This window comes from Rattus norvegicus, chromosome 17 (genome assembly GCF_021556685.1).
Source record: "Rattus norvegicus strain SHRSP/BbbUtx chromosome 17, alternate assembly SHRSP_T2T, whole genome shotgun sequence".
NCBI lineage: Eukaryota > Metazoa > Chordata > Mammalia > Rodentia > Muridae > Rattus > Rattus norvegicus.
The window spans coordinates 21,163,644-21,191,391 of NC_141550.1; the positions used below are offsets into that span (position 1 = coordinate 21,163,644).

Genomic DNA, 27,748 nt, shown 5'->3' on the forward strand with positions numbered 1-27,748 from the left:
AGGTGACATTCGGGGGCGACTTCTGTGCCATTCAGGGCCCGGGCCTACGTTTTTAACCTTTGTTTTTCTGGTTGTTCAGATTTCAGTCCATTCTGAGAACCATCCAATAATGTCCATTAGGGTCTCTGTCTGCTGAGGACAGCCAGATTTGGCTCTTACTATTCGTCGCTGAGAAAGTAGATGTGGACGAATAGAAATATTGTAGTAATATGATAAATACGGAAAACTCTAGACCCAGGAGGAGTGAACAAGTCCATGGCTAATGGATTTTTACACATTGTCTATGTACAATTATGATATTTTGTAATAATTTATTTTTAATTATACATTTTAATTGTCTATCATTGAAACATTTTTATGACCTCCTTTCATGTCTTTAGGTAATGATTTGGACAGTGCTATAATTATTGGAGAGCCTCTTTTCATTTAGGACATCATAGTCATTTTTCCGTGTCAGTAAAAACCACATTTTTAAAAGGCCATAAAATCTTTGTTTCAGTTTGTGCCCAGGCCAGCAGCCTCTAGGAAGTGTGTCTGAAACAGGGCCTGAGACCCACTGACTAGCTTGAAAGGGGTGGGGAATGGTGCCTTTATCTAATTGCTTGGCTCTCTTTTGGCAATTCCACTGCCAGAAAGGGAGGCTTTTAGAAAAAAATAAATTGCACATATACGCAGTACGTGCTTCTGTAACCATAGTCCCATTTAAGAAGCACGTGGATAATTTCGTCAACTAGTCTCTTCATGTTGGGCATTTAATTTACTTCCATACGTTCGCTGACCATTAATATTTCCACACTTCCCTTTTGTTGCTTGGCTTTTACTTTTCATCGTCCGCTTATTTAGCAAGGGTGTGTGGGCATCTCTGTGTGTGCTCCCAAATATAGAGAGGCCAGAGTCAGCTTCAGGTGTTTTTCTTCAGAACAGGAAACAGGACCTCTTACTGTCCTGGAATGAACCTGGTAGGCTCAATTTGTTTGTTATCGAGCCCCGGAGACCCTCTTGTCTCTGCCTCTCCACTGGGATTACAAGTATGGGCCAGCCCACTGCCCTTTTTATGTAGGTTTGGGACTTGAACTCAGGTTTTCATGTTGTGCAGCAAACCCTTTACCAACTGAGCCATCTCCCGAATTTGACTTTTAGTTTTTGAATAGAGAAGTCAAAAGGTATGGTTATCTTATCCACCAAAATGATATCCCCAAATGTCCTCTGCCTCCGCTGATGTGGGAAAGTGCCGTTTTAACAATGTCCTCTCACAGTTCATTAATCTTTTGACTCTGACTGGAGGACAACCAGTGTCTCCATGAAAAAGCTTTTGACAAGGATGCAGACGATTCTACTCCCTTAACAATGCCTAGGATATGTAAAAATTTCTAAGTGTCCTGACAGAAAAATAGTATGTTTCATGAATAAAATCTTATTGACTCTGTTAGGGATGTTTGATGAGGCTTGGAGCACGTGTAGCCCATCTTGCCTACCAACATGTAGAAGAACATGGCTTCCAGGGAACTCCCTTTATTTGACTATAAATGGAAGTTTTAGTGTGTTTTAAATTCAATGGCATCATGTAAACATGCTGTGATTTGTAGAAAAAATTTAGAGCAGAGGTTAAAATTATGGCACCTTTTTATTATTATTAATGAACAAAGGAGTATCTAGTGTGGGTAATTTAAGGTGGAAACTAGGCAGAATGCTACTTCTGGCCAGGTGCTATGGCCATGGGAGTCTTTCATTAAATCACCATTGACCGATTTGCTTCAAAAACAAAGTAACTAGTTCTCTGTTCAACCAACCATTCCATGCTTATATGGTCCAATAATAGCCAGTGTATCACCTCGGAAGCAAACAAGGTGTCAGAACCTGAAGCCTGACTTTCGCCGGGCTAAGGAAAGGGTAAACTAAACAAAGGGAAGTGTCGAAAACAGAATAGTAATGCTATGTGGGGTCAGAGAGCAACACTTGGCAAATTGTGCCACATGAGTTGACCAAGCACTCTACTGAGAATTGCAAAGTAGGAAGTCCCATTTGTTTAAAACTCTGCTGACCTCAGTAAAGTACTTCCATGTTTTAAAAAAAAAATGGGCATAATTCTCTGCTACCTAACAAAGAGGCCTATGGTGAGAATTAATGAGCTTATAAAATGTTTTGACGTCCCCAGAAGCCCTTCCTAAATGCACACACAGTTCGCGTCCCTGCCCTTTGACGATATGCCAGTCTTGATTGGTATTCCTAACGTGGCTGTTCCCCCGTTAAGTTCACTCGGACTCCTCATAAATTAATTAATTAACGAGAGGGTCACTATTTAAAGCGGGAGACTTCGCCTTCAGAAATGGTTTCCAAGGGCCCTTTATTGACCCGCTAGCGTTAGAGGCGTTAGGAACCCCGGGCTCAGCTCCCGGAGGCGCAGCAGGGCTCGATTGCTCTCGCCTGGGCGCGACGCGGGCTCCCGGCGGCTGAGGGGACGGCGGGACAAGACGCGCCAGGCCGCCGGTCGGCGCAGCTAGGATCCCGCAGCCACCGGAGGCCCGCGCCCGCGCCGTAGAGCCCCAGGCCGCCGACAAGCCCGTCCGCGCGCGCACCCGGCCCGCCCCTCGCGCCGCGGCCCGCCTCCTCGCCTGGCGCCGCCCGCGCGCAGCGTCTCGCGCCGCCCGCTCGCCCGCCGGGAAACAGCCGCGAGAGCAGCGGCCGCCCCGGCCGCTCGCACCCCTTGCAGCCTCTCCGCTTCATCGCGTCGCCTAGGGCCGCGCGCCCTCCCGCCCGCCTGCCCGCGCCCCTCGCCGTCCCACCGCATCGCTCCGGGTCGCGTGCCCGCCAGCGCCTGGCCAACGCTCCCTCGCGCCCTCCCGTCTGCCCGCCCGCGGCCGGTCTCCTCAACCGCCGCGCTCCGCCGGGCCGCGCGGCCCGCCGCCTGCTTCCGGGGCGGGCGGACTCTGGGCGCCTGGTGCCGGCGGCCGCAGCGACAGCGCCCCCGGGAAGCGCAGGAGGAAGCAGGGACGATTGGAGGTGCCGCAGGCTGAGTCGCGGCCGGGATGTCCGGGCAGCCGCCGCCGCCGCCGCCGCAACAGCAGCCGCCGCCGCCGCCCGCCGCCGGGGCCCCGGGCTCCGGAGTCGCCCTGCCCGCGCCCGCGGCCGCTAGCGCCGGTTCCTCCCCGGCCGGCTCGCCTGGTGGAGGCTTGGGGGCCGCAGCGGCCGCCCTGCTGCTCCACCCGCCGCCGCCGCCGCCGCCTCCCCCGGCCACCGCCGCGCCGCCGCCCCCCGCCTCGGCGGCCGCCCCCGCCACCGCGCCTCCCGGCCTGGCCGTGGGCCCGGGCTCGGTCGCAGGCGTCCCGGTCCCGGGCCTGGCGGCGGGCAGCAGCGCCGCTGCCCCTTTCCCGCACGGCGACTCGGCCCTCAACGAGCAAGAGAAGGAGCTGCAGCGGCGGCTAAAGCGCCTCTATCCGGCCGTGGATGAGCAGGAGACGCCGCTGCCCCGGTCCTGGAGCCCGAAGGACAAGTTCAGCTACATCGGCCTCTCGCAGAACAACCTGCGGGTGCACTACAAAGGTACGGGGCGCGGGGTCCCGCGGAGAGATCCGACGGTGCGGGGCGAGGCTCTGGGCGAGGGAACGTGAGAGTGAGGTCCCAGGTGGGAAGGAGCTGGACGCTTTGAGGGAATCCGGGATGACCAGACACATCGCACCTTCTGATTTCCTCGAGATAAATCTATGGGCTGGAGTTGGGTTACATTGTTCTCCAGGTGGAGGGTCAGGCCATCTCCTCTTACGCAGCAGGGGTGAGAGGCACGATTCCGAGGTACAGTTTCTAATTAAGGGAGAGCAGAGATACACAGGAGGGGGAGGGAGGCGTGATCGGTGGAGGATTTGTCCCAAATTAGGCCAGAGATTGTCTAGGGGGACAAAAGGACAAGGGGCCCAAGTTGGCCATCATTGCACCTTACTGAAAGCAACTGGGAGGTTGGGAGGGGAACCTCAGGATTCCGTTTTCTTCGGGGAGCAGAAACCCTCCCCCCCTCCGCATTGGAAATGCCCTGTGTTTCCTGGTTGGTGTTACATGAAGTTTTGTTGAAAACAAGGGTTTTAAAACATACCAATTAGCATTTTGAAGAAAACTAGCTTATATTTTGCACCTGCAGTTAACAAAGTTAACCACCTTAGGCCTCTGCTTTCTCCCATCCCCACTTTTTCCTAGGTTAAAACAAAGCTTTAAGGAAACTGTATAGAAGGTTATAAATGGCAGTAAGGGGGTTTTGAATTGTCGCTCAGATTAATGGCGTGTGTCAAGTTTAGTTGTGTGGAGAGGGTAAAGAAAAATGCAGTGGTATCAGTTTGAACACATTCTGTGTTTTAGGCCCTAAATCTAAAGCAGGCGAGCTTTTACACCTAGCAGGCTCTTTTTGATTGGCTCTAAAGGAAGGGTCTTCGGATCCTAATGACATGTCTGTCGAGGATATAAACAGCCTTGCCGTAAGATTCTGAAAGAATTCAGAACAGGGTTTGCGAAGAATCTTGACAAATCGGCTACTATTTAATTGGAAACGCATATGGCAACAGATATCTGCTGAATGATTTGGCTGAAAAGAATCTACACAAAGATGGGCCTTGTGGAACATTACTTTTTCTTCTTGCCATAGATCCAAAGAAGCACTTACTCTTTTGAACGCTATGTTCCTTGATGTGAGTGGCCGAAAATTTCAAAATACTGATTTTTTTTTTCTTTCAGTTAGGTCATTTTGTTGATTTCATTGTGGATTATTACTTAATTTTGTTTTTAAATTTGTGTGAACAGTGAGTGCTATGTTATGAAGTTTTCTCTTCTGTTTTGGCTGCCAGAATGCTTTTGTTAGATTTGACAAAACTTTATCATTTTAACTTTGTGGTTTATAGTAAATAAAAAGCTTGTAAGACAGAGACTGCTTGTGGGGAGATTAGTGAACAAAGACTCCTAGCTTTCCTGAGTGCTAGCAGTCTCTGGTGATGTTAGGTATGTTACAGGGGAGGGCCTCAGCCTCTTCTGAGTGATGGGGGAGTTGAACTGGATACCCGGTAAGGGATTTTCGCTTATTTAGTTAATACACCTTGATGAGTTGTGTTTACTTCTTTTATGTAAAAGTAATCATCTGGGCCAGAGACAGATGCATGCCTGTGAGTGTTTGCCTCGGATGTTACGATACTGTTGTCGCAGTTATTCTCTGTTGGCCTTTTTATTACTCTGTTGTGTAACGTTGAGATTCACTTTCTGGAAACATCGCTGTTTCATAAACATGAGCTCTGGAAGGACAGATTGGTGGTTGTCATCCCTTTCCCCATCTTTCTTTCCTCTTTGTCTCCCTTCCCCATGTTACAAAGACAGTGTCTCTTTTGCAAACCTTCATCTAGCTTTGTCATTTTAAAGTCTGTTTTCTGTTGCTGCTGGTTTTACTGTGTGTCTTTTGAGAGGACACCAGATACACTGGGCAACTTTGACTCTGTAGCAAAAAGGAAGTGCTTTGGTAGTGATAATAAAACTTAAAAGTCACAGATAAGGGTAGATGTTTTATGTAATGTATCCTTGTACTGCGTTGGTTTAAGTTGAAAAGTTACCATTCTGTTTGCATCTTTTGTATTAAAGATTTTTGTTCATACTTGTTTCACAAGAATTATGATCCTTTATTTCTTTTCCTCTGAACACATTCTGTGTTTAAACTGTTTTTCTAAATTGGAAGCAGCTTCTTTAGCGATTTGAAGGTACCATGTTAACATTGATAGATACCTAGATAAAATGGATTGAGTTGCAGAAGAGTCACCGTGTGTGTAGAACAGTGTGTGTTAAGTTCTTTTAACATTGTGTGTGTGTGTGTGTGTGTATGTGTGTGTGTTCCTGTCTGTGTGACATGGTACAGGCGTGGGGCTCAGAGGACAACTGTGGGAGTGGGTTTTCTCTTAATTCCATGTGGGTCCTAGGGATCCAATTCAGGTCATCAGGCTTGTTGGCAGATGTCCTTACTACCTTGCTGGCCTTAAGTTAAATTTTTGATGCTTTTTTTTTTTTTTTTTAACAAACTGTTACTGAAACACTTGGGATAGCTCTCTTATTTTAAAAATTGTCTATTGATTGGTTTTTAAAGTGACAGGTTTAGACTTAATAATAATTTTATTTTTGAATATTAAAGAATGAATTTAATGAATACGGCATTGGGTTTGGTGAGCCTAAATGTCAATAACTGATTTTATGCCCCCCTTCCCCTACCCCCAACCCCCTTCATTCACTCACTATTAGGATGCTTTACAGAGACAAACAGATCTGACACAAGTAGATGTGTTAAGTAGGAAGGTATGTCTAACCTGAAGATTAGATTTTTCAAGTCCCAACTTAGCTAGGTTTGAAAATTACTTTTGTGGGGCTTAAGAGACAGCTCATCTGCTCAGAGTACTTGCTTACAGAGGATTTGGGGTTAATTCCTAGCACCCACATGGTAGCTCACAACCCTCTGTAACTACAGTTCCAAGGAATCTGATGCCCTCTTGGCATCTCCTTTGGGCACTAGGAACACATACATGCATATAGGGAAAACACTTCTACACAAAAAATAAATACATTAAAAAAATAAATCTAATTTTGGCTGTCTCTAAATTTTGTGGTCATTGCTTCATTCTTACTACATCTTTCCATCGTGTGAGTTACTCTCACATTTCTGAAAGACATTTGAAATGAGAGGTGTTTCCCACTAGGGGAAAAGGTAACTGCAATTCAGTAATGCTTCAGAAAAGTTGGGACTTTGACACTTCTGCCTTAGAATGCTTAGGACAAATGCCAGAGAACTGAAGCTTGGGAGCCCAAGGAAGTGACGAATGGTGAACTGCCTTTTTAATTGAAGCATCCTTAACAAGATCTTAATAAGTAGATAGTGTGTTTAGTGGGAGTGGGGTCGGGGGAGGTATGTGTATGCCTGAGTGCAGTGCCCTGGTGTCCAGAAGAGGGCATTGGATCCCGTGCAGTTGGTGTTACTAGCAGTTGTGACCCACTTGGTATGGGTGCTAAGAACCAAATTCAGCTCCCTTCAATTCCCAGCAGTTACTAGTAAATAATTACTGAAAAGTTCTGTAGTTTTTTTCCTTATTACATTTTTTATTTATGTGTGTGCATGCAGGCTTATGTGTGGTTGTGTGTTATAAACATGTATATGTGGAGATAAGGGAGCAACTTCAAAAGTTGGTTTTCTTTCACCTTGTTGGGCCTAGGGGATTGAAGTCATTAGCAGCGCTCCTATCCAGAGTGAGCCATTTCACTGACCTGAAGTCTGAACAAGTTATTTTAACAAACATTTGCTTACAAGGAGGAAGGTCTGGTAAGGATGCAAAGGTGCTGAGAAGATGACTCAGTGGGTCAAGTGTTCACTATCCAGGCATGAGGGTAGGAGCTCACTCAGATCACCATCACCCACAGTGTGTGTCAGTGTGTGTCCGAAACTCCTGGGGGTGTGGGGGTGTGACTGGGGACGGGGGAGGCTGGCCAGATGAACACAGGTGCATCATGAGGAGTTGTCAGCCAGAGAGCAGCCAGTTCCAGGCTCAGTGAGATCATAAAATAAGACTAAAAAGTGATTGAGGAAGACACCTCATTTCCTACATGCACACACGTGCACTTACACTCAGATATCACTTTATAGATATAAAAGGGCAATTTTAAGAGTTAAAAAATTTTATTTGTTAAAAATCAAAGAATTTATACTGGGCATGGTGGTAAATACCTGTAATCTCAGGTTATGTGGGAGGTAGAGGTGGGAGTTGTAGGCCAGCCTAGCCTTCAGAGTAAGATCTTGTCTTAGAACAAGAAAATGAAAGAAATTAAATGTTTTCCCTTGGATTTTGACATTGGCTTTGATTATATTTAATAATTATACTAAAAAAAAAACCCAAAGTGGCAATAGTGATAACTGAACAGGTGCTGTGGGTAGAAAGTTCTGGTAAGTTTGTGTGCCTTGTTTACTCAACCGTTCTCTCACTTAATCTTTCTTAACATGTTTCTGGTACTGGTTTTTGGCCTTAAAGATGATTAAAATACTGTCTTTGACCTCATAGAAAATCAAGGAACATAAAATGGAGTAGTTAGAACAATGTTAGAGGGTACAGAGGAAGTTGGAGGCTAACCCTGGAAAGGGTTACTTAAAGTGCTTCTCCCTTTCCTAACCTTTAATACAGTACTCATGTTATTGTGACTCCAACCAGAAGTTTATTTTAATTGCTACTTCATAATTGTAATTTTGCTACTCTTACAATAGTAATATAAATATCCATTTTCTGATGGTCTTAGGTGACCTCTGTGAAAGGGTAATTTGGCCCCCAAAGGTTGAGAGCCTATAGTTTCTTGGAGAAGTTAAGCTTAAAAGATAAATAAGGTGTAGGGTTGGGAGAAGGAAAATTAAGAATATGGGGGAGGCAGTCATTATTCTAAGTGTTTGGAGCTGTAAGCATGAAGGGATCTTATTGAATAAACGTTTATTAAGCGTAGACCTTATTCTGTCGGAGCTGGAGAAGTGTCAGAAGATTTCAAGTAGGAAGTACCTGGCTCATTTTTATTTTTGTCAGACCACACAACTGATTGAAAGATAGATTCCAGTTTATCAGACCAAAAGAAAAAGAAAAGAGCCAATTCCTTTTAGAAAAAAGTTGCTTTAAAGGTTGTAACTTGGACAGTGGAAGGGGTAGAGAAAAGCAGACATATCTGTGAGATTTTAAAGGTGATGCTGAGATCTGAGGAATAATGAGAGAAACCAAGGAGCGTTAGGTTCCTAGCTCTATGAGTTCTTAAAACTAAGCCTTGAATCAAATAGATTTTGGAAGATGTTAGCACTGTTTCAGTATCCCCGAGGATAAGTAAAAATGGGAACCTTTTGTTTCTGGGACAGGCTCTCACAGTGTAGTCTTGGCTGGCCTGGAATTTGCTATGTAGACCAGGCTGGGCTTGAACTCAGAGATCCACCTGCTTCTCAGCCTTCTGAATGTTGGAATCAAAGGTGTGTGCCCCCATGCCAACCCTCAGAAATGTGAATTGGCATCTTCATTCTTTATAGAAACCAGGAGATGCCTAAGGTGGGGCAAGAAAGCCTTACAGAAGGAGCAGAGTAAGTGTTTGGGATCAAGGTTCTTTAAGTGATCTCAGCAGTGGAAATTCACAAGGCTGTGCCTATTCTGTAGCTGACAGTCGGCTACAGTTGCAGATTTTGAGTCTTTCTCCTATGACTAGTTTATCTTCTCTGAAGTCCTGGGGGGAAGTACGGTGTCTCCTCAGTTTATTGACTAGAGCTTTTTCTGGGTGTTGCTGTGTGAGTTGGTGATCTTCAGATGGGGTGCTAGTTACTTTTCTCATCACTGTGACAAAAATAACTGACAGAAACAACATGGGGGAGGATTGGTTTATTTCTGTTCACTCTTTTAAGAGGGTACACAGTCCCCTGTATCGGGGAAGGCATAGTGGGATTCATGGTGGCATCTGGAGCATGAGGCTGTTGCTTATGTCACTGTGGATCAGGAAGCAGTTAGGCTGGAAGGAGAGCTTGGCGGTGACCTCTGACTCACCCCCAGCCACACCACTGGTTCCAGCTCAGTGTTCCCACAGCCTTCCCAGATAGATCTAACAGCTAGGACAATTTCAGACATAAGTACCTGTGAGGGAGAGGTCACAAAACCATAACACCTGTGTTGATTTAGTTTGGTGTGAGGGTGGCTACGAAATGCAAAGTACTGTGGAAGCAACATAGGCTCAGCCCGTTTTCCTTAGGGAAAGGTATGTATGTCACCTGAGGCCTGCGAAGAGGGGTCTCTGTTAGCACAGCTTTAGGACTCCCCTCGAGGTGGTAGTTGAACTGAGAGAGTTTGAGTGTGGAGGAGGAAAAGCTGTGGCGGAGGCAGCACACTTCCTGCATCATTAAGAGGCGCACGGGGCCCAAGAAGACATGGTTTTGAGGACCATGAGTGGGAAGGAGTAGTGCCAAGGGAGCTGAGGAAGTGGGAAGGGAGGGAGAGGCTGCTCATGCAGTGTGTGTAGCTGGATAGGCCAGGAAAGTTTGCCACTGGGTTTGGAAGGAGGCCATCGTAGCCTTAGGGAGAGGACTTTGTACTCCACAATGGAGGTAAAACCCAAGTGTCAGGGATTAAAAGCATAAGTGAAAGAAGGGGTTCAAGTGGAGAGGATATGGAAAAATGTTCTCTATTTTTAATGATGGATAGTTGGTTACATTTCAACTGAGGGCTAGATTCTGATATCATCAGGGTAGGTGCAAAGCCCACATAATCAAGACTTCTCTTAAAATCTTTAAGCACTGTGATAACAGGTATGTCATTTCTAAGTCAATCTTAATTTAGTTTGTGGGTAAAACTGAAGTGATGTTAACGTTGGTATGAGACCATGATTTTAGTTCACTACCAACCTTAATACAACTGACAATGGTAATGGTTTATAACACAGAGGCACAGAACTTTGTGAGAAAAATGTGTTCATTGTGAGAACGTCATAAAAGTTGAGGTGAAATTAAAGCAACATTGAAGATATTTCTCTTGAGGGCTGATGGGGTAAATGTGTTTTTGGAGTACAGGTCTTGGAGATGAGAGTTCCTTCTCTGACTTTCTTAGAGTAGTGGAAGACATAGACTGCTGTGGACACAGGTCACTTTGGAGTAGCACAGTGGAGAACTGACTATGACCACATCTAATGGCCTCCATTTTTCTTTACAGAATAGGCTCACTGAACTTAAAAGCTTAAGTTCAATGAAGATGATGTGGGTGAGCCTTTTAGAATAATTGAAACAGGTTGACCGAAGATGTCTGAACATGTTATAGGTAGCCCTGGGAAAGGGGCAGGTGATGTTCTGAGTTCAGTGTGATCGTTTGCCACATCGTTAGACTCTTCAGTAGAGGCTGACTGCCGGGAAGATGGCTATGATCCTGAGGGAAGGCCCTGGTCCTGGCTTTGCTTGTAGGGGTGGTGGAAGGATAGGCTTATGAAGGGCATTTGAGGCCTTGTAAGAGATTCTCACATAAGCTTGTTCTCGAAGAGGGGAAAAATCCTAAGAAAAGATTCAGAGAGTTAGATAAAGTTTAAAAGTGAAGTCTTGTGTAAGAAGACAACAGGCATTTCTGCTCCAGTGCCACAGATGCATTGTTGAGAAAACCCCGTTTTCCACACAGCTGTGTGTTAAGAATAACAGGACTCTGGGGTAGTTATACCCTGGGGCTGGGGTAGTTCCTTGGGAGTGTGGAACTTTGTATCACTGCAGCAGAGCAGGCAGCTATCACAGTCCCAATGACCTACAGTCCTACTTCAGTCCCACTGGCATCTATGCCAGTACTGCATGTGGCTGACTGCAGCCTTAGATCCTGCTTCAAGGTGTAAGTGATTGACCTGTTTAATTGAAATGAAAAACCTTTATTTTTAAAAAAATGGAACTACATCTGTATTGGAGTGGCTAAACTGTAACGATATAACCTGACAGTGTGCTCATTGCTGGTGAGGATACAGAACAACAGGAACTCAAATTATTGTTAATGGGAATACAGAATGATACAGCCACTTTTGAAATGGTTTGGCAGTTTCTGACAAAGCCAAATATATTTTTACCTTTCTCCCCAGCAGCTGTATCCCCAAGTATGCCCTTACTTACACCTCACAGAAACTTGCATCTGAACTAGTTGTCCCTCCAAATTGGGCATTGGAGGCAAGACTATAACTGAGCTATACCTCTGCCCTGCTCATCAGTGTCTGCAGCAGATTTACTGGTGGTCTTTAAAACCTGGTAGCAACCAGGATACCTTTCGGTAATTGGTGATGGGATCAAGACATAAGTTTGATTTCATAGGGTATTGTCAGTGACTAATGAAATGAGCCATCAGGTCACGCAGACATGTGGATTTGAGCTACATAATTAATTCTAAGTGAAGGCAACCTGTCTAAAAGGACCAAGGAGAAAGGGCAGAACTGTAGAGACAATAAAGGAGAGTGGACATTCAAGGAATGAGATGAACTAGATTAAGAGTGGAGGGTGTTTTTAGGACAGTGAAAATACCTTGTTTGGTGCTGTAGTTGTGGATACACGGTACTGTGTCTTAGGCAAACCATAGAATACCAAGACTCCTGATGAACACATATCATTTAGGAGACAGGCAAAAAGGCCAGGGTAGAATGCAGAATGTGATTTACTTTTTATTCGAGTTTCGATGCGTTCTGGATAAATGACTTACCTCTGTGCTTTATCTGTAGCCTGTTTTAATTTTTGTTTTGAGACAGGGTCTATATAAGTTGCCCAAGTAGTTCTTGATTTTGCAAGCCTCTTTCAATACCCTGAGTAGCCAGGGTGACAGGCCAACACCACAACACCCAGTTTGACAAAATAGTCTAGGTTCTTTTTACCCCCTTTCATTTTCCTTCCTCATCTTCCTTCTCCGCCATTCACATCTCTCCTGTTCTTTCTGATAGGGCAGTCGTTCTCAACCTGTGGGTTGCAACCCCTTTGGGGGTCGAACAATTCTTTCACAGGGGTTGCATATCAGATATATCTACATTATAATTTATAATTGTAGCAAAATTAAAGCTATGAAGTAGAAACGAAATAATTTTATGGTTGAAGGTTACCATGACATGAGGAAATGGTATTAAAGGGTCACAGCATTGGAAAGGTTAAGAACTACTGTGATAGGGTCTCATATAGCCCAGGCTGGCCTTGAACTCATTATGTAGCTAAAAACAACTTTGAATTCCTGATTTTCTGTCTCTACCTCCTAAATGCTGGAATTGCAGAGGTAAAACACTACCTGGCTTGATAAAATAATCTTAACTGGATAACACATGTTTGAATAACCTTAGGGAAAGGGGAGAAAGTGTTGACCTCAGCAACTTTGGAAATTAAATGGAGTCTTAAATAAAAGCAAAGCAAAATTCAACCTATATCCTGAACTCTAGTTGATAAAAGTCTCTCCTGAGGGATTGTGGGCTAATTTTCTTATGCTAATTCTCACACTTTTAGTTTTTCATAATGTTGTACATGTGTGCTGGAAGTGAGATGGGTGAATTTTTACTCACAGAGGAAACCTTATTAGCCCCTCTAACCTGTGGCCCTTGCCATATTGCTCTTATGGTGATGACTTAACATGGTAGCATGCTTAGTAGTTCCCGAAATGCTGTACTCCATAGGGATATACCTCATAAGATTCCCAGGTATTCTCTTCAAGACCTTTGTTGTATAGTGCTAAGCTTTTAAAATTTTATCAGTTATTGAGAAAAGCTGTGTTATAGACTAAGTAGCATATTTATTATGCTAGCACCATTCCCATATTTAGTGCAAGTGAACTAATTAGTATTTAAGGAATATATTTTATTGTAGCTGAACAGGCCTGGTTAGTTAGAATTTAGTATTTCTGAAGTGGAATAGTTGCAGATAGGTGCCAAAATCTAGAGTGGGGGCCTGGGAAGGTGTGCTTTAATTTGGAGTAGAAAGCTCATGATAATCACAAATAAGTACTAGCATGCTAGCGTCATATAAGAGAGACATGTTTCTAGAAGAGTGTATAAAAATGAGGTTAGACCAAGTCAGGTCAGAATTTAGCTGATGTTGGAGGCAGACAAGCTTGAGCCAAGGTCTAAAGTGTAAATGTCACTTTTAGGTCCTCAGATGAAGGGATGAGATGAGAGCTTTACCCAAGCTATGCAGATATACAGCTTGGGCTGAGGCCAGAACATTTCTTTCTCTGTTCTAATTATTCCGAGGCCTAAGCCATGAAGCTCCTAGCCTCTCTGTAATATGGTCTTTCAAGATGACTGATTCAATCTGCCTTCTCTTCGCTTCTGACTGAATTGCTCTGCTTGGTTTCATACTAACTTGGCATTGTGTTCTAATCTTCTGGCTTCTCATTCTCTGACTTGTTCTGTCTTCACTTGTGTCTAGCTTGTTCTCTCTGCAACCTGTCTCTGTAAAATTGTCTACATAAATCTGAAATCTTTCTCTGATTTGTCACTTTGTCTACCCTTCAATTAGGCATCACTTTAAAACATGACTGCTTCCTTCTAACCTTGCTTTCATTGTTAGGGATTAAAGATCTGAACTAAGGGTGTGTCTGTATTCCAGCCAAACCATACTATAATCCATGACGTGTCTGGCCAGATCTTAGAGACCTACAGGGTGTTTGGATGTGATCCCTTGCCAGAGCTGGATTAAAGTTCCTCTATAGTAAAGTGTGAGGAGGACCTGAGCAGCCTGAGGAAGGACAGCTGTCCAGTTGCAGCAGCAGCACACCACACTGGGACTAGAACAGGCTCACAGGACTGAGCAGAACAGGAAGAGGAGCATTCAGAGGCAGGGCCCCAAAGATTTGCAACAGTATGTCTTTTAGGCTAATGGGGGAAGCTTTGGAGGGAGTGTTTCAGAGGTATCCCTTAAGGGATTGTGTGAGGAAGGCTGACTTAGGATTTCCAGAAAGGCTGGCTGGATGTTGAAGAGTGGGCATTTTCAGCTTTCAGTTAAATTGAATCAACAGATTGTTGAACATAGTCTAACAAGAGATAGTTTTGCTAGTTTTAGAGTTTTCAAGTAATGATTTTTTTGTAGCGTTATGTAAACATTTAATTAACATCAAGGGTTTTGCAGTTATAAAAATTGAAATCTAGCAGGGTATAGTGGCACATTCCTTTAATTCCAGCACTTGAGAGACAGAGGCAGGCAGATCTCTAGTTTGAGGTTATATATATTGAGATCCAGGACAGCCGAAGCTACATAGTGAGACCCTGTCTCGAGAAGTATTAAATTTGGGAATCAGCATGAAGGCTCAGTAGTGAAAAGCACTTGCTATGAAGCCTGAAGAGCAGAGGTGGGATCCCTGGAACCTACACAGAAGTGGAAGGAATGAGTCTCCAAAGTTGTCCTCTGACCCTCCAGGTATGCCCTGTGGCACATGCGTGCTTACATATATGACATATGCTCTTGTTTCCAAACATTTATAAAAATAAGATTTAAAGAGACCTTTAAAAGTGATAATTCATGAAGCTAACTCATAGAAAGAGTGAGGGTATCTATGGTCCCTGCTTTGGTGTCATCTCCCAGTAGGGACTGAATGTAGGGTCTTCTTGCCTATGTTAGGCAACCACTCTGCCCCAGCTTCTTTTACATTTTCTTTTTTTTTTCTTTTTTCTTTTTTTTTTTTTTTTTTTTTTTTTTGGAGCTGGGGACTGAACCCAGGGCCTTTCGCTTGCTAGGCAAGCGCTCTACCACTGAGCTAAATCCCCAACCCCTCTTTTACATTTTCTTTTGAGGTAGGATCTTACCAAGTAGTCCAGGTTGAACTTGAATTTAGTCTCTAGGCTAAGTAGACATTGAATTTCCATCCTCCTGCCTCAGTGAAATGAGAAACCTGTACTCCTGGCCATGACTCCTCCCTCCTCTCCTTTTTCTTAAAATTACAGACTTTAAAATAATAATTTTGCATCTAATGAGCATAGAGACAGTCTCAATGTGTCTAATATTGCTAGCTTTAAGAGATTGCACTATTTTTTCAAAGTTGTATTTATTTCTTTGTTTATTTATATCTTTATTTCCTGTGCTGGAAATTGAACCTAGGGCCTTGGTCATGCTAGGCATTTGCTCTATAAGCTTAGTCACACCCTCAATACCTCTTAAATTCTTTTTGTTTTTAGTGGAACTGGGAATTGGCCTGGAGCAGTGGTTCTCAACCTGTGGGTTGGAATGACTATGGGTGGGTCTGTGTGTGTGTGTGTGTGTGTGTGTGTGTGTGTGTGTGTAGAACAACCCTTCACAGGGGTCACATCAGATATTTACACTATGATTCATAACAGCATAATTACAGTTGTAAAGTAGCAATAAGATAATTTTATGGTTGAGGGTCACCACATGATAAAGAGCATTAGGAAGGTTGAGAACCATTGGCCTAGAGCACTGGGCAAGTTAAGCAAATGCTTTACCACTGAGCTGTACTTCCCAGGTCCCCTGTAACTTTTAAATTTAATAATGAATCAAATCATTTTAATTTTCACACTTAAAGAACTTTAATGTTTTAGAAAAGCATAATAAATGATTTTTAAAAGATTTAGATTATGAAGACCTTATAGGTATTTTGCAAAGTGAAAACATATATGGGATTTTAATTTGTATGGATTTAGTATGAGTCTACCAATTTGGAACAAATCATATCATCTCTCTGAAAGTTTCATTTTAAAAATTGATGATAGATAATGTTTAATGAGAAAATTCCATTCAAAAGTACCTGCCACTTTGAGAAGTTGTATACCTTCCAGTATTCGTTCTCATTTTCTCCTGCCTTGAAGTAGGAAGAATAGATGGGGATAGGGATGGAGTGATTCCCAGAATTCAGCTTTCCGTGTCCATAATCTTTAATGTGGGGTCAGAAGTCTTGCTGGGCTTCTTGGATTTAAAATGCAGTACGTATCCTGGTTTTAGAACCCCAAGTCACCAGGGTTCTAAAATGAACATGGTTTCTCTCGCTTTGTTTTCTCAGTTGTAAAGTGAGGCTGCATAGTAATTCTTTATTGGATTGTTTTGAATATTAAATGAGTTACTAAATACAATTTACTCAAAACAGTGCTTTTCTTATAGTATTAGATAATGTTAATTATTATTCTTAAGTATATCTTTTTTTTTTTTTTGTTCTTTTTTTTTCGGAGCTGGGGACCGAACCCAGGGCCTTGCGCTTCCTAGGCAAGCGCTCTACCACTGAGCTAAATCCCCAACCCCAAGTCTATCTTGAAATTACTTCTAGAATTTGTGGGTACTACCTGAAACTTTATTTTTCTTTGTTAAAATAAAATTTTTGGTAAATTAAAATAAGTTTTGGTCACTGCCAAAACTTGTTTATTATAAAAACCCAATAATAAAATAATTGATTTAGAATTCCAATTAGAATGTATAGTCAGGGTTTTCTTCTCTCTTGTCCCACTCCCACTAACTTCTCTTTCTTGTTCCAATTCCATAATACCCTTGTTATGCCCCCCTTGTATATGTGTGTGTATGCGTGTGCATGCATGTGCATGGGTAACCCAGTGAGTTTCATTAGGGTTACTTACACAGCTGGTGTGATGGGTTATTTACAGGAGCAAGAACATCTTATCAGTGCTACACCTCTGAAGAAAAATGTCTCTCCTTCACCTGATAACCATTAACTTACATGTAGATCCTTTGTGGGAAACACAATGTTGACAGACCCAAGCTTGTGCAGATAATCCTATCTGCTGTGCCATGCTTAGAACACAACAGTTCCATAATATCCACTCCTTCCTCTGGCTCTTAGCATTCTTTCCATAGCTCTTCTGTGATGTTCCTTGAGCCTTGGAGAAGGTAATAGAAATTTCCATTAGTGTTGAGCAGTCAGTGTTTACTTATTCTCAATACTTGACCAGAACTGACAGCAGCACTAGTCTGTGGGCATAAACATAAGATAGAAGCCAATTTACAGGCACATCATGGTCCAGTTAGCAAAACAGTAGTAGTAGTTTTCCCGCTAGAGCCTCTGTCCTTCTCAGCCCTGGGCTTTTCGCCAGACTTAAAGAGCCAGGTATGAGTAGACCTCTGGTATTAGTAGAAGTGTGGTTGATCATGCTACTACTATATTTCACCACTGGGCACAAGGAACCTGACAGGTCAGTACTAGAGCAACGTATAACGTCCACAGTTGAGGAAGACTGTTGGTGACTACTGTCCCCCAGCAGCCTGCATAGCACCTGTCCATAGACTGAACAGTAGGAGGGCGTTCCCAGCTCAGCTCTGTGCTATAACTGAAGCTTGTCTTCAGCAGTAGAGTCTTAACCATCTAGGTTTTTTTTTTTTTTTTTTTTTCTTTTTTTCGGAGCTGGGGACCGAACCCAGGGCCTTGTGTTTGCTAGGCAAGCGCTCTACCACTGAGCTAAATCCCCAACCCCAACCATCTAGTTTTGATAGGCAGCTCAAAGCCTTAGTAAGTAAGTGTTTTAGGGGCCATAGAGGCCTCGCTGGCCAGCAGCTCATAGGGAGGAGGCCCAATTATGACTGTCTAAATTTTAACTGTACATTTAGTGTGCATGAGTATTGCATGATAGATAACCTAATTATTTGAATATATTTTTACTGAAAAGCTCTTCCATTGTTACCGCAATTCAGTAAATGCCTGTTATTGTGTGTATTAGGGTTGGGGAGATAGATAGCTTAGCTGGTAAAGTGCATACTACACAAGCATCAAGGCTTGAATTTGATCCTTAGGACACACGGTTTTTAAGCCAACTGCATGGATGGTGGCATGCACTTGTAGTCCCGTCCTGGGGGACAGAGCTTGACACACCTCTGGCCAGCCAGTGTATTCTACTCTGTTCACTCCCAAGCTAGTGACACTTTGTTTTTTAAAAGGTTGATGCTACCTTGAGAACAATACCTGAGGCGATCTCTGGCCGCCACACACATGTACACACCCTCACATATGTGCTCCATAAATACACATACACACTCGACTGTTTTGCATATTTGCGCAGTTGTTTTTTTTCTTGCTGCTCGGCTCAGTGTAAATCTGTTACCTACATATGCTAAAATCATTGGGCTGTGGGAGGGGAGGCTACATTTTGCTGCTTCCATTTTTGTCTTCCTAGCAGACTTCATTGGCCCTCTTTTGTCATAAGGCTGAGTCTTACTTTGCCTTTATCAAAAGTTTTCATGGCAGACTGGTGAAATGGCTCAGTGCAGGTCTGAGTTTAGTCCTTAGATCTCACAGTGGAAGGGGAGAACTGAGTCCTGGATGTTGTCCTCTGAGCACTACATGTGTGTTGTGGCACATACCCATCCCCATTCTCATACATCACACAGACATAGAGAAATAAGAACATTTGTTTTAATGTTCACAGAAAGGAATGGAAACACATATTTAGGCCTCTCTTTGATCCCGGTCACTACCAGCAGCAGCGTAAAAAAGGAGTAGTCGAACTGAATCCACTCAATTCGGTTTCTTTTGAGCTAGTGAATGTGTGGTAATTGACATTGCAGTGGTAAACATGGCTATTTAAGTAAGGTGTGTGCTAGTAATTAGGTGAAGTAAATGCTGAGTCATATCACATACATAAGTGTTGTGTGTCTCAAGATACAGTGCTTTACTTGAAAGCAGTATCTAGTTTTAGAGCAGCTGTGGTGAATTGGAGATTGAGGACTCCTGTCTGAAGGATAGTCACTGACAGTTGGACTGCACCACACATACCTACCTACAGCTCTGGAGGCGTGGCGGGGAGTACTTCTCAAGCAGTCCTGCCGTGGGGATGACTCACATTCTGAGTATTTCTGATGGGCTGTTGCCCAGTCCTGCCTATATTGTAGGTTTTTCTTTTTGTTCTTGTTTTGCTTTTGTTTTTAAATTTTATATTTTTGTTTTTACACTGAATCTTAGCCAAAAGACCAAGAAGCGATTATATTTTGATTTGTATTAGATACATATGGATACATGTGTATAAGTGTCTGTCTGTGAGTCCTTGTGTCTTCGACAAGAGCAAGTGTGTGCTTTTCACTGCTGCGCCCCTTCTCTAGCTGCTTCCTTTGTAATCTTCTGGACATTTTTTTCACGTGCTCATTTTACTTACTTTAGCTTTCAGGGTAATTTAAATCTTGAGAAGGAGTTAATAGTAAATAAAGTAAGGTGTTTGAATGATGGGAAGCTTTGGGATGAGGAAAGGCAAGTTTAGAAAGTTTAAAAGCCATTACTCAACAGGTGGTTTACACTGTTAACAGTAGCATTGTTTTATATCGTTTCTTAAAAACAAAAAACATAGAACTGTACTTTTCTGCAGACTGTTCTTACTCAAGAATTGTGGGTCAGTCTTTTTAGAAATTCTAAGAATATATCAAATAACGGAATTATAAATTCTTAGTGAGTTGTACCTATTAATGTAGTTTATTTGAAATTATGCACTCCTATAACTCTCTTCAGTTTAAAAAATGGTCCATTTTGCAGAAGAATGTATAGGAATGTTAAATTAAATGCAGATTTAGATCTGATAAAAATAAAATCATTATCTTATATGCTTCCAATCCAGAATAACTTAAAATGTCACCTTACGTTGTTTAATTTGGAGACTAGAGAGACAGCTCACTAGTTCTTGCAGAGGACTTGGGTTTAACTTCTAGTACTCACATGGGAGCTTCACAGTAACTTTTTTTTTTTTTTTTTTCTTTTTTTCGGAGCTGGGGACCGAACCCAGGTCCTTGCGCTTGCTAGGCAAGCGCTCTACCGCTGAGCTAAATCCCCAGCCCCGCTTCACAAGTAACCTTTAACTGCAGTCCCAAAGGATCCAATACCCACTTCTGGCCTTTGGCAGCAGGCACACAGGTAGTACACAGACACACATGCAGGAAACACTCACACAGAAAAAATTCTTTAAAACAAACCCAGAACTGAAATTTTCACTAAGGGCCGCTGCCAGACTCAGTGTGTTCAGATTGATCTTTATTTTCCAAGACAGGGTTTCTCTGTGTCACCTTGGCTGTTCTAGAACTTACTCTGTAGACCAGGCTGGCCTTGAACTGCCTGCTTCTGCCTTCCAACTGCTAGGATTAAAGGTGTGTGCCCCCACTGCCTGAACAGGTTCTGAACTCTTAATAAAACCAGTAATAGTGTGAAGAGTTCCTTGGCTAGCTGCAGCTATTTTCCATATTGGACTTGTTGTAATGGTAAATGTTTCATTAGGTCTTCAGTTACTTGAAATGATAACAGAAATTAAATTTTATCCAAGTGCCTTATTTTCTTGAATTGTGACTTGTTCTTCTTTTTCACATGCAGGTCATGGTAAAACCCCCAAAGATGCAGCATCTGTTCGAGCCACGCATCCAATACCAGCAGCCTGTGGGATTTATTATTTTGAAGTAAAAATTGTTAGTAAGGGAAGAGATGGGTAAGTGCAAAGTTTGGTTGGCATAACCATTTCTATTCCTGGATAATTCCATTTGAAATGATTCATACATGTATATGATATAATTGGAAAGTTAAAATCTTGAAAATCTTGGTTTTGGAAAAATAGACTCTAAATATTACAGTACAGCATATTGGTTCTGGTTAAGTACTAGTTGTATTAAAGCTGGAGCTCATGATTTTAACAGTCTTTCTGGCAAGGTCATTAAAACTGAGAGTTGAGATTTAAGCAATAGAGTGACTTATTTTTCTGAATTCTGCCAAAAAGCTAGGTCTTCTAAAACCTGATTAGCCAAAACCAGTAAGTGGCTTGTTAGGTCTCTTAAAGGACTTGGGGTTTGGATTTGAGCTGTAACTTGGAAAGTGGATACTTGTGTGTTCTTGATTCAGAGCTTCCTAGAGGAGGTTAGTGTGTGGTGTGGAACTTCAGAGTAAAGACTCTCTGATTGTTGAACCAACTTCGGTTTATTGCCCTTATGATATTATATATACATTAGAGTCACTTATTGGACTATTAAAATACAGTTTGGGCCTTAACCAAAATATTATTTATCAGAAATTTTAGAAATAGAACTTTGGTAATGATGTAGGTATTTTGAGAAGGTCCACAGAGAATTTTGGTACACATCTCTAGTTTAGAACTATTTCTCTCAAGTTATTATTTCCTGATACTTTATTGGGATAGAGAGTCCTATAAACAACCATAGGGCTATCTGTCCAGCTACCAAGATATTGGACTCTTCAGGTGAGTTGACCTGTTTTATTTATTTATTGAATCCCTCTTGTTGACCTTCCTGTGTTTGATTAACAAAAAGTGTCTAATATATTATTCTTCACTCTGCTGGACTCAGTGCCGGCAGTACCAAGGCAGAAGGGAAAAACTTGGCCTACGTTGAAGCTTTTTATTGCCTATTAACCAAGGTGATCAAACCGAACATAAAACCAGAGATTTCCAAGAGAAAGCCTAACTCTGTAGTTGTGTATCCAACCTGTTTATTCAGCTCCACAGTGCTGGTATTGCTTTGATGATTGTCAGAGTTCTCTAGAGCTGTCAGTCTATGAATCCCATCTGTGAAGGATATCAACCTTATATGTTCATGGCTACAAACACCCGGAGCCTTAAGTCTAATTTTCTGTCTTATATGTTCCCCGAGCTCCAGTCAGATACATCTATCAAGATGTTTGCAATTGAGTGTTCCACAGCATTGCATTTCGCCTGTTTGAAATGCTTTTCTCAGAACCAGTTAGCTTAGTGCTTCCACTGTTGGCATACACTTGAGTGAACATTTCTAATCTTTACCCTTTTCTCGTCGTCTCTGCTGCATCTCCCTTAGTTGGGCCTTGGTAGTTTTCTCTGGAGTTCCCAAGGTGGTTGGCAGTAGTTGTCTCCCAGGTGCTCCCTGTTTGTAACTGTTGACAGTGTCTGTCTCAGACAGACCTGACGTGGCTCTGTCTTTTCCTTAAAATCATTTGGAACAAATGCTTTAGGGCTAAAATAGGAAACTTTTTTTTAACTGTCATTTATGATGTGACAATTCTATGTATTAATTTTTCATTCTCATCAGTTTATAGCTAGGATTTCTCATCCTTTTCCTTTTATGTTTAACCCGTTGGGTACAAAGATCTGTGAGATTCTACAAATATGTGCAGTCATGACCACTATAACTAGTGAGTAGACTATTCCGTCACTCTGTCCCTTGGTAGATGGCCCTTTTCCATCTCTAGCCTGGCAACCGTGGATGGGTTTTCTGCCTATATACCTTTGCTGTTTCTAGAATGGCATGTAAATGGAATCATAATACGTAGCCTTCCAAGTCTGCCAACATTTGCTCTGTATAATGAATTTAAGATTCCTCCTTGTTGCTGCATTTTTTGGAGAACAGTCCTTTTTATTGATAATCAAACCAGTATACTAACCCACTCCCTAATTGAAGGGGCAAGTTTCTACAATTACAAATGTAACCAGTATCGACATTTATATGTGCAAGGTTTTTTGTAAATGTAAGTTTTCATTTCACTTGTGTAACTATTCAGGAACAAGATAGCCATATTGTAGATAAAACGCTTTATAAGGAATCTGAGATAGTTTTGGCAAAGTAGCCGGAATCATGTGTCTTTCCACCAAAAGTGTGAATATTCTCTTGATTTGCCTATTTGTGTGTTGCTTTTTTATTTTATTTTATTTTTTTCCACTTTAAAAATCATTTTGATAAAGTATACAAACCATTGTGGCATTTTTCATACACATACACCATTATTACTTTGTCCTTATTCTCCTTAGTTTCCATTGTGGCATTTTTCATACACATACACCATTATTACTTTGTCCTTATTCTCCTTAGTTTTTGTTGTTGTTGTTTTAACTGTTGTAATGATGTCTGGCTTTTCCTATGGCTGAGTCGTAATTCCTGTCTGCCTCTTCATCTGTGAGCTTGTCTTGTCACTCTCTGATTGCACATGTTTCTTAGGTTTCTAGTTCTTTATAGTTGCCCTTTCCTTTGCCCCTAGGGTTAGCTTTCGGTTCTCACTTCCTCTCTGCCAGTCTAGCTAATCAGCTATTAATTCCTAAATTCACAGAATCTTTTTTGTGTGTCACTGCCTCTTCCCCAAAATAATATGTCGTCTTTACATTTTGATCAGGCTAACGGTGGTACATAAACCTTACATACTATTGACGTAAGGGTAGGATATTTCAAAGCTAGCATTCAAGTGAGTGAAGAAATGAATGGTTTTCTGTCTCTACTTCTGCCACTTCTAAAATGGCACATAAACAGAACCACGCTGCCTAAGCACTCTCTTAACTGTGGCACCTTCAACCTACAGAGTGCATGTTGGAAACACTCGTGCTGCAGTGTGTATTGACAACAGAGCCCAGGGAGCAGACCAGTTCACTCACCGCTCTGCATTTTCCTCAGAGATGTGCGCTCATCTGTTTATGTCACCTCAAGTAGAATTTTCTTTCAGATGTGTTTATTTAAGAACAGGACAGATAAAATTTGAATCCAGGGTATTAGTTTTCTAGAAAAATTGTCCTTGACAAGTTTTCTGATGAAATGACCAGTCTAGTGTGGTTGTCTCTTTGGACAGATGACAGAGCAGAGGATCTGTGGCGTGTGTGGGAGCGCTGCTCTGACTCTGTGTCTGTGTAGTACGAGGCCTGCTGAGGAGAATGAAGACCGTGACTGTGACGGGCATTTTGTTTTTCTGCCTAGAAAATAAAGGCTTAAAGGAAAGTTGTTTAATTGTGTGAAAGAATGTTTAATTTTTTTGATTTAGCTTCTCATTTAAACTAAGCATAATTTTTATGCTTCTATATAAAAAATAAACATAATTTATAAGGACAATTTATCTGATCAGTAACTTGTCAATTTTTTAAATTTAAAAATAAAATTTGAACACATCTTTAAAAAGCTAAAATTGTATTACTTACATGACCATTTTTTAGGAGACATATTAAGAGTATATTCTTACTTTGTGTTTTTATTAATCAGTGACTGGTGAGAAGTTTCTAAAAATAATTTTATGAATGTAATTTCAGCTCAGGAATTTGATTCAAGTTTTAAATTATGCATACTGATAGGCACAGAGGTAGTAGAGAAACTTAATTTAAAATGTGAGAGAGAATAACATTTTATTGAAAAATTTTAGTTGTAACTCATACATATGATCTTTTTAACTCTTCAAACAGAATATTGATACCACTGTTTGACAATGATTCTAGAAGAATTGGCAAAACTTTTAGTCTTTGTTCTACTTCTCAGTTTTCCTGCCTGTTATATCCCTTAAAGTGTTCCTTTTATGCTTATGGACTTACAGCTTTTTGTTTTGTTTCTGGTTTTTTTTGTTTTTCAAGACAAGGTTTCTCTATACAGCCCTGGACTGTCCTGGAACTCTGTAGACCAGGCTGGCTTCAAACTCAAAGACATCTGCCTTGAGCACTGGGACTAAAGGTGTACGCCACCACTGCCTGGCTTTAAAGGCTATTTGTTTATGAAGAGTAGAAAAGAAAGTTTCCTATCTAGCTTTGAGAAAATGAAAAAATAAAAAGTAAAGATAGAAGGGCTGGGGCTGGAGCTATGGCTCAGCGGTTAAGAGCATGTACTGCCCTTGGAGAAGTCCCCACTGTGGCTCCAGGTCTGTCGGTTTCAGCGCCTTCTTCCGGCCTTCTCAGGCATTGACTCAAGTGCACACACCTGCGTTCAGACATGCACACACACACACACACACACACACACACACACACACACACACACACACACACAGAGTTCAAAAACAAAACTAGAAAGGCTTCCTCCTAGTTTCAGTTGTTGTCCTCAACAAATGAGTGCTCACAGAGGAAGGTGTGAGCAAAGAGAAAGCCATTTAAGTAGGCAGCATGGTTATCAGCTCAACATGTTTGAACAAACGTTCAGTGAGCCTGAGCAGCATGACTCTTTTTGTGGTTGTCTTACTTACACTTCCTTGTGGGCTTTCTGAATGCAGCAGAAATTCAGGAAGCATATTCAGGTTAGTATTTGAAAAATACAGTGGGGAAGGATAGAGAGCAGTCATTATACAAGAAACTTTAGATTAAGACATTCTATATTGAATGAAGATTGAGATCATATATGGAAGAACTGAGGAGGTAGTTCTGACTCGAGAAATAGTATTTGCAAGTCCTTTAAGATTAGTAAGAAATTGAGAGGCTTTGTTGGGGGAAAAGACTGCAAAAGCTGGTAAATGGCTGAGGTAGTCTTGGGAGGAGTATGAACCTGTCTGGTCCTTGGCAGAGGCATTATGATAGCTCAGTGTTACTGGGACTTTAGGGGACTGCAGTGGAACCTGCAAGAAGTAAGAATGGATGTAGGTATGAGAGCCTCGATAGCAATTCTGAACTCTGTAGGTAATTGCAAGCCTTTGTTATCCTTAATAGGAAAGTGAGACGATATCCATATTGAGAAGAACCAGCTGGAGACTGGGAAAGAGCACCTACCATGTGTAAGGCATTCTGCGGGGCACCTCAAAAGGCATGGCCTAGGAGGAGATTGTGGTAGAGACTAAAAGCAGAGGTTTCACACGTTGCTTACCTGTTATGCACCAAAGACTGGGGTGAGAGTTAGGATTAACAAAGTTTGCCAAGGATGAAGACAAGCATGTAGACATGTTGAACATAGGTACCTACTGTCTAGATAGTTATGGGACAGAGGAGATAGGCTTGTAATAAATAATCAAGTATAAAATAGTAGTGATACATGTGAGCAAACTGAAGTGCAGAGCTGTTGGGAGACAGTGGTGATCAGGACACGCTTGGTAACATTTAACACTGCAGAATAGGAAAGAGGTAAACATTAGGCTTCTGGCTTCCCTGTCCTTCAGCCATCTTCACACCTTACTGTAGAAAAGCTTCTTGGGCATCCTTCTCTAGCTGGTGTGTGATTTTTAAAGTAAATTTCTGTTTTACAAGCTGGGTTACTTTTGTTGAGAAGCATAGTGAACATTTAAGTCTTCCTTTGCTGTTCACTGATTTTTTTTTTTTGTCCCTCCTTTTTTTAAAGGAGGGATTTATTTATTTAATATGAATGCACTTAGCTGTCTTCAGACACACCAGAAGAGGGCATCGGATCCTATTACAGATGATTGTGAACCACTATGTGGTCTGGAATTGAGTTCGGGACTTTGGGAAGGGCAGTCAGTGCTCTTAACACTGAGCCATCTCTCCAGCCCCTGGTTTTGTACTTTTCAGTAAATTGTTTCAGTCTGAGTCCTGAACAGGAAACAGTACTTCTGGCCTCATGGAACTAACATAAATGATGCACTTAAAATGTGTGTTAGAGCACCTGGTCCACGGCAGCTCATGGCCTCTTGCTGCTGTTGGTGACGGCCGCCTGGTTCTCAGAAAGCTGGACTGTGTGCTGGTGATAACCTTGGCCTGGAAGAGAGTCAGAGGCTGAAGGACCTGAGGTCAAGGATAGAGCTCCTCTACATAGTGAGTTCCTGGTCGGCTAGAACTATATAGTGAGGCCCTGCCTCCAAAAGAATAAATGAATAATATAAAACCGTTAATTGGTTGTGTCAGCAGTTTATATACACCAGGTGCTTGTGTGTACTTGATTGATAAAAAGGCTGGATTGTGTGCTTGATACAGAGTGGGATCAAGGTGGGCTGGAAGAACAGTCTCAGCTGAGATTAATGGTGATGGTGTGTGTACATGGACTGTTTGAGTTCTGGCTGAGTAAGGAAGGAGAGATCTATGAGTAGACTCAGACCAAATGAGAGATTTAGTATATATTGTTATTTTTAGTAAGGTTTAAGAAGAGGAGTTCTGTGTGGGTTGTGGTGATTTGCTAAAGATGCCAGGGGGTAGACATCACAATGAAAGATGACTGAAGAGGAGTAAAGCTTCCTGAGAGGGTTTGTGGTGTGGACTCTGCTTCTGCAGGATACAGCACTAACCAGATACCCCAGGCACATACATTACCTGAGGTAACATGGACAGGGCAAATGTTTTCTTTTGTCCACTGCTAGAACTGTGAGCACTGCAGAATTTGAATGAGTACATTTAAGCTATGGGCTTTGGGTACTGCCTTGCGTGTATTATTAAAAAGAATTTTTATTGCATATATGAACTCAAAGAGACTGACAGCATGCACAAGACCTGCAAAGGTTTGTTTCAGACGGGATTCTAGTATGGAGCAGTAGACGTGGACACACAGTCCACTCCTGACCAAGGAACTGTCAGCTGATGCCTGCTGGGAACACTAAGCCTGTCAAGTCACTCTCCGAGGCAGGCTGCGTCCTCAGGAGTAGTTGCATCACACAAAAAAGGAACCAGTGGTATTTGGGTGGGTGTGGGAAGGATCAGGATG

General features: G+C 42.2%; 1 protein-coding gene across 7 annotated transcripts in view; it reads left to right on the plus strand.

Annotated features, from left to right (window-relative positions):
• Positions 1 to 2,647: 2,647 nt before the first annotated feature.
• The window catches only part of Ranbp9 (RAN binding protein 9), an 82,123-nt gene continuing 57,022 nt past the window's right edge, over positions 2,648 to 27,748 (plus strand). For 2 of the 7 annotated variants that reach the window (XM_087591248.1, XM_087591250.1), the window contains exons 1-3: positions 2,661 to 3,061; positions 3,350 to 3,540; positions 20,775 to 20,886. In XM_087591248.1, coding sequence (XP_087447374.1) covers positions 3,027 to 3,061; positions 3,350 to 3,540; positions 20,775 to 20,886 — 338 coding nt within the window. In that variant the 5' untranslated portion in view covers positions 2,661 to 3,026. 7 annotated transcript variants of the gene reach the window in all.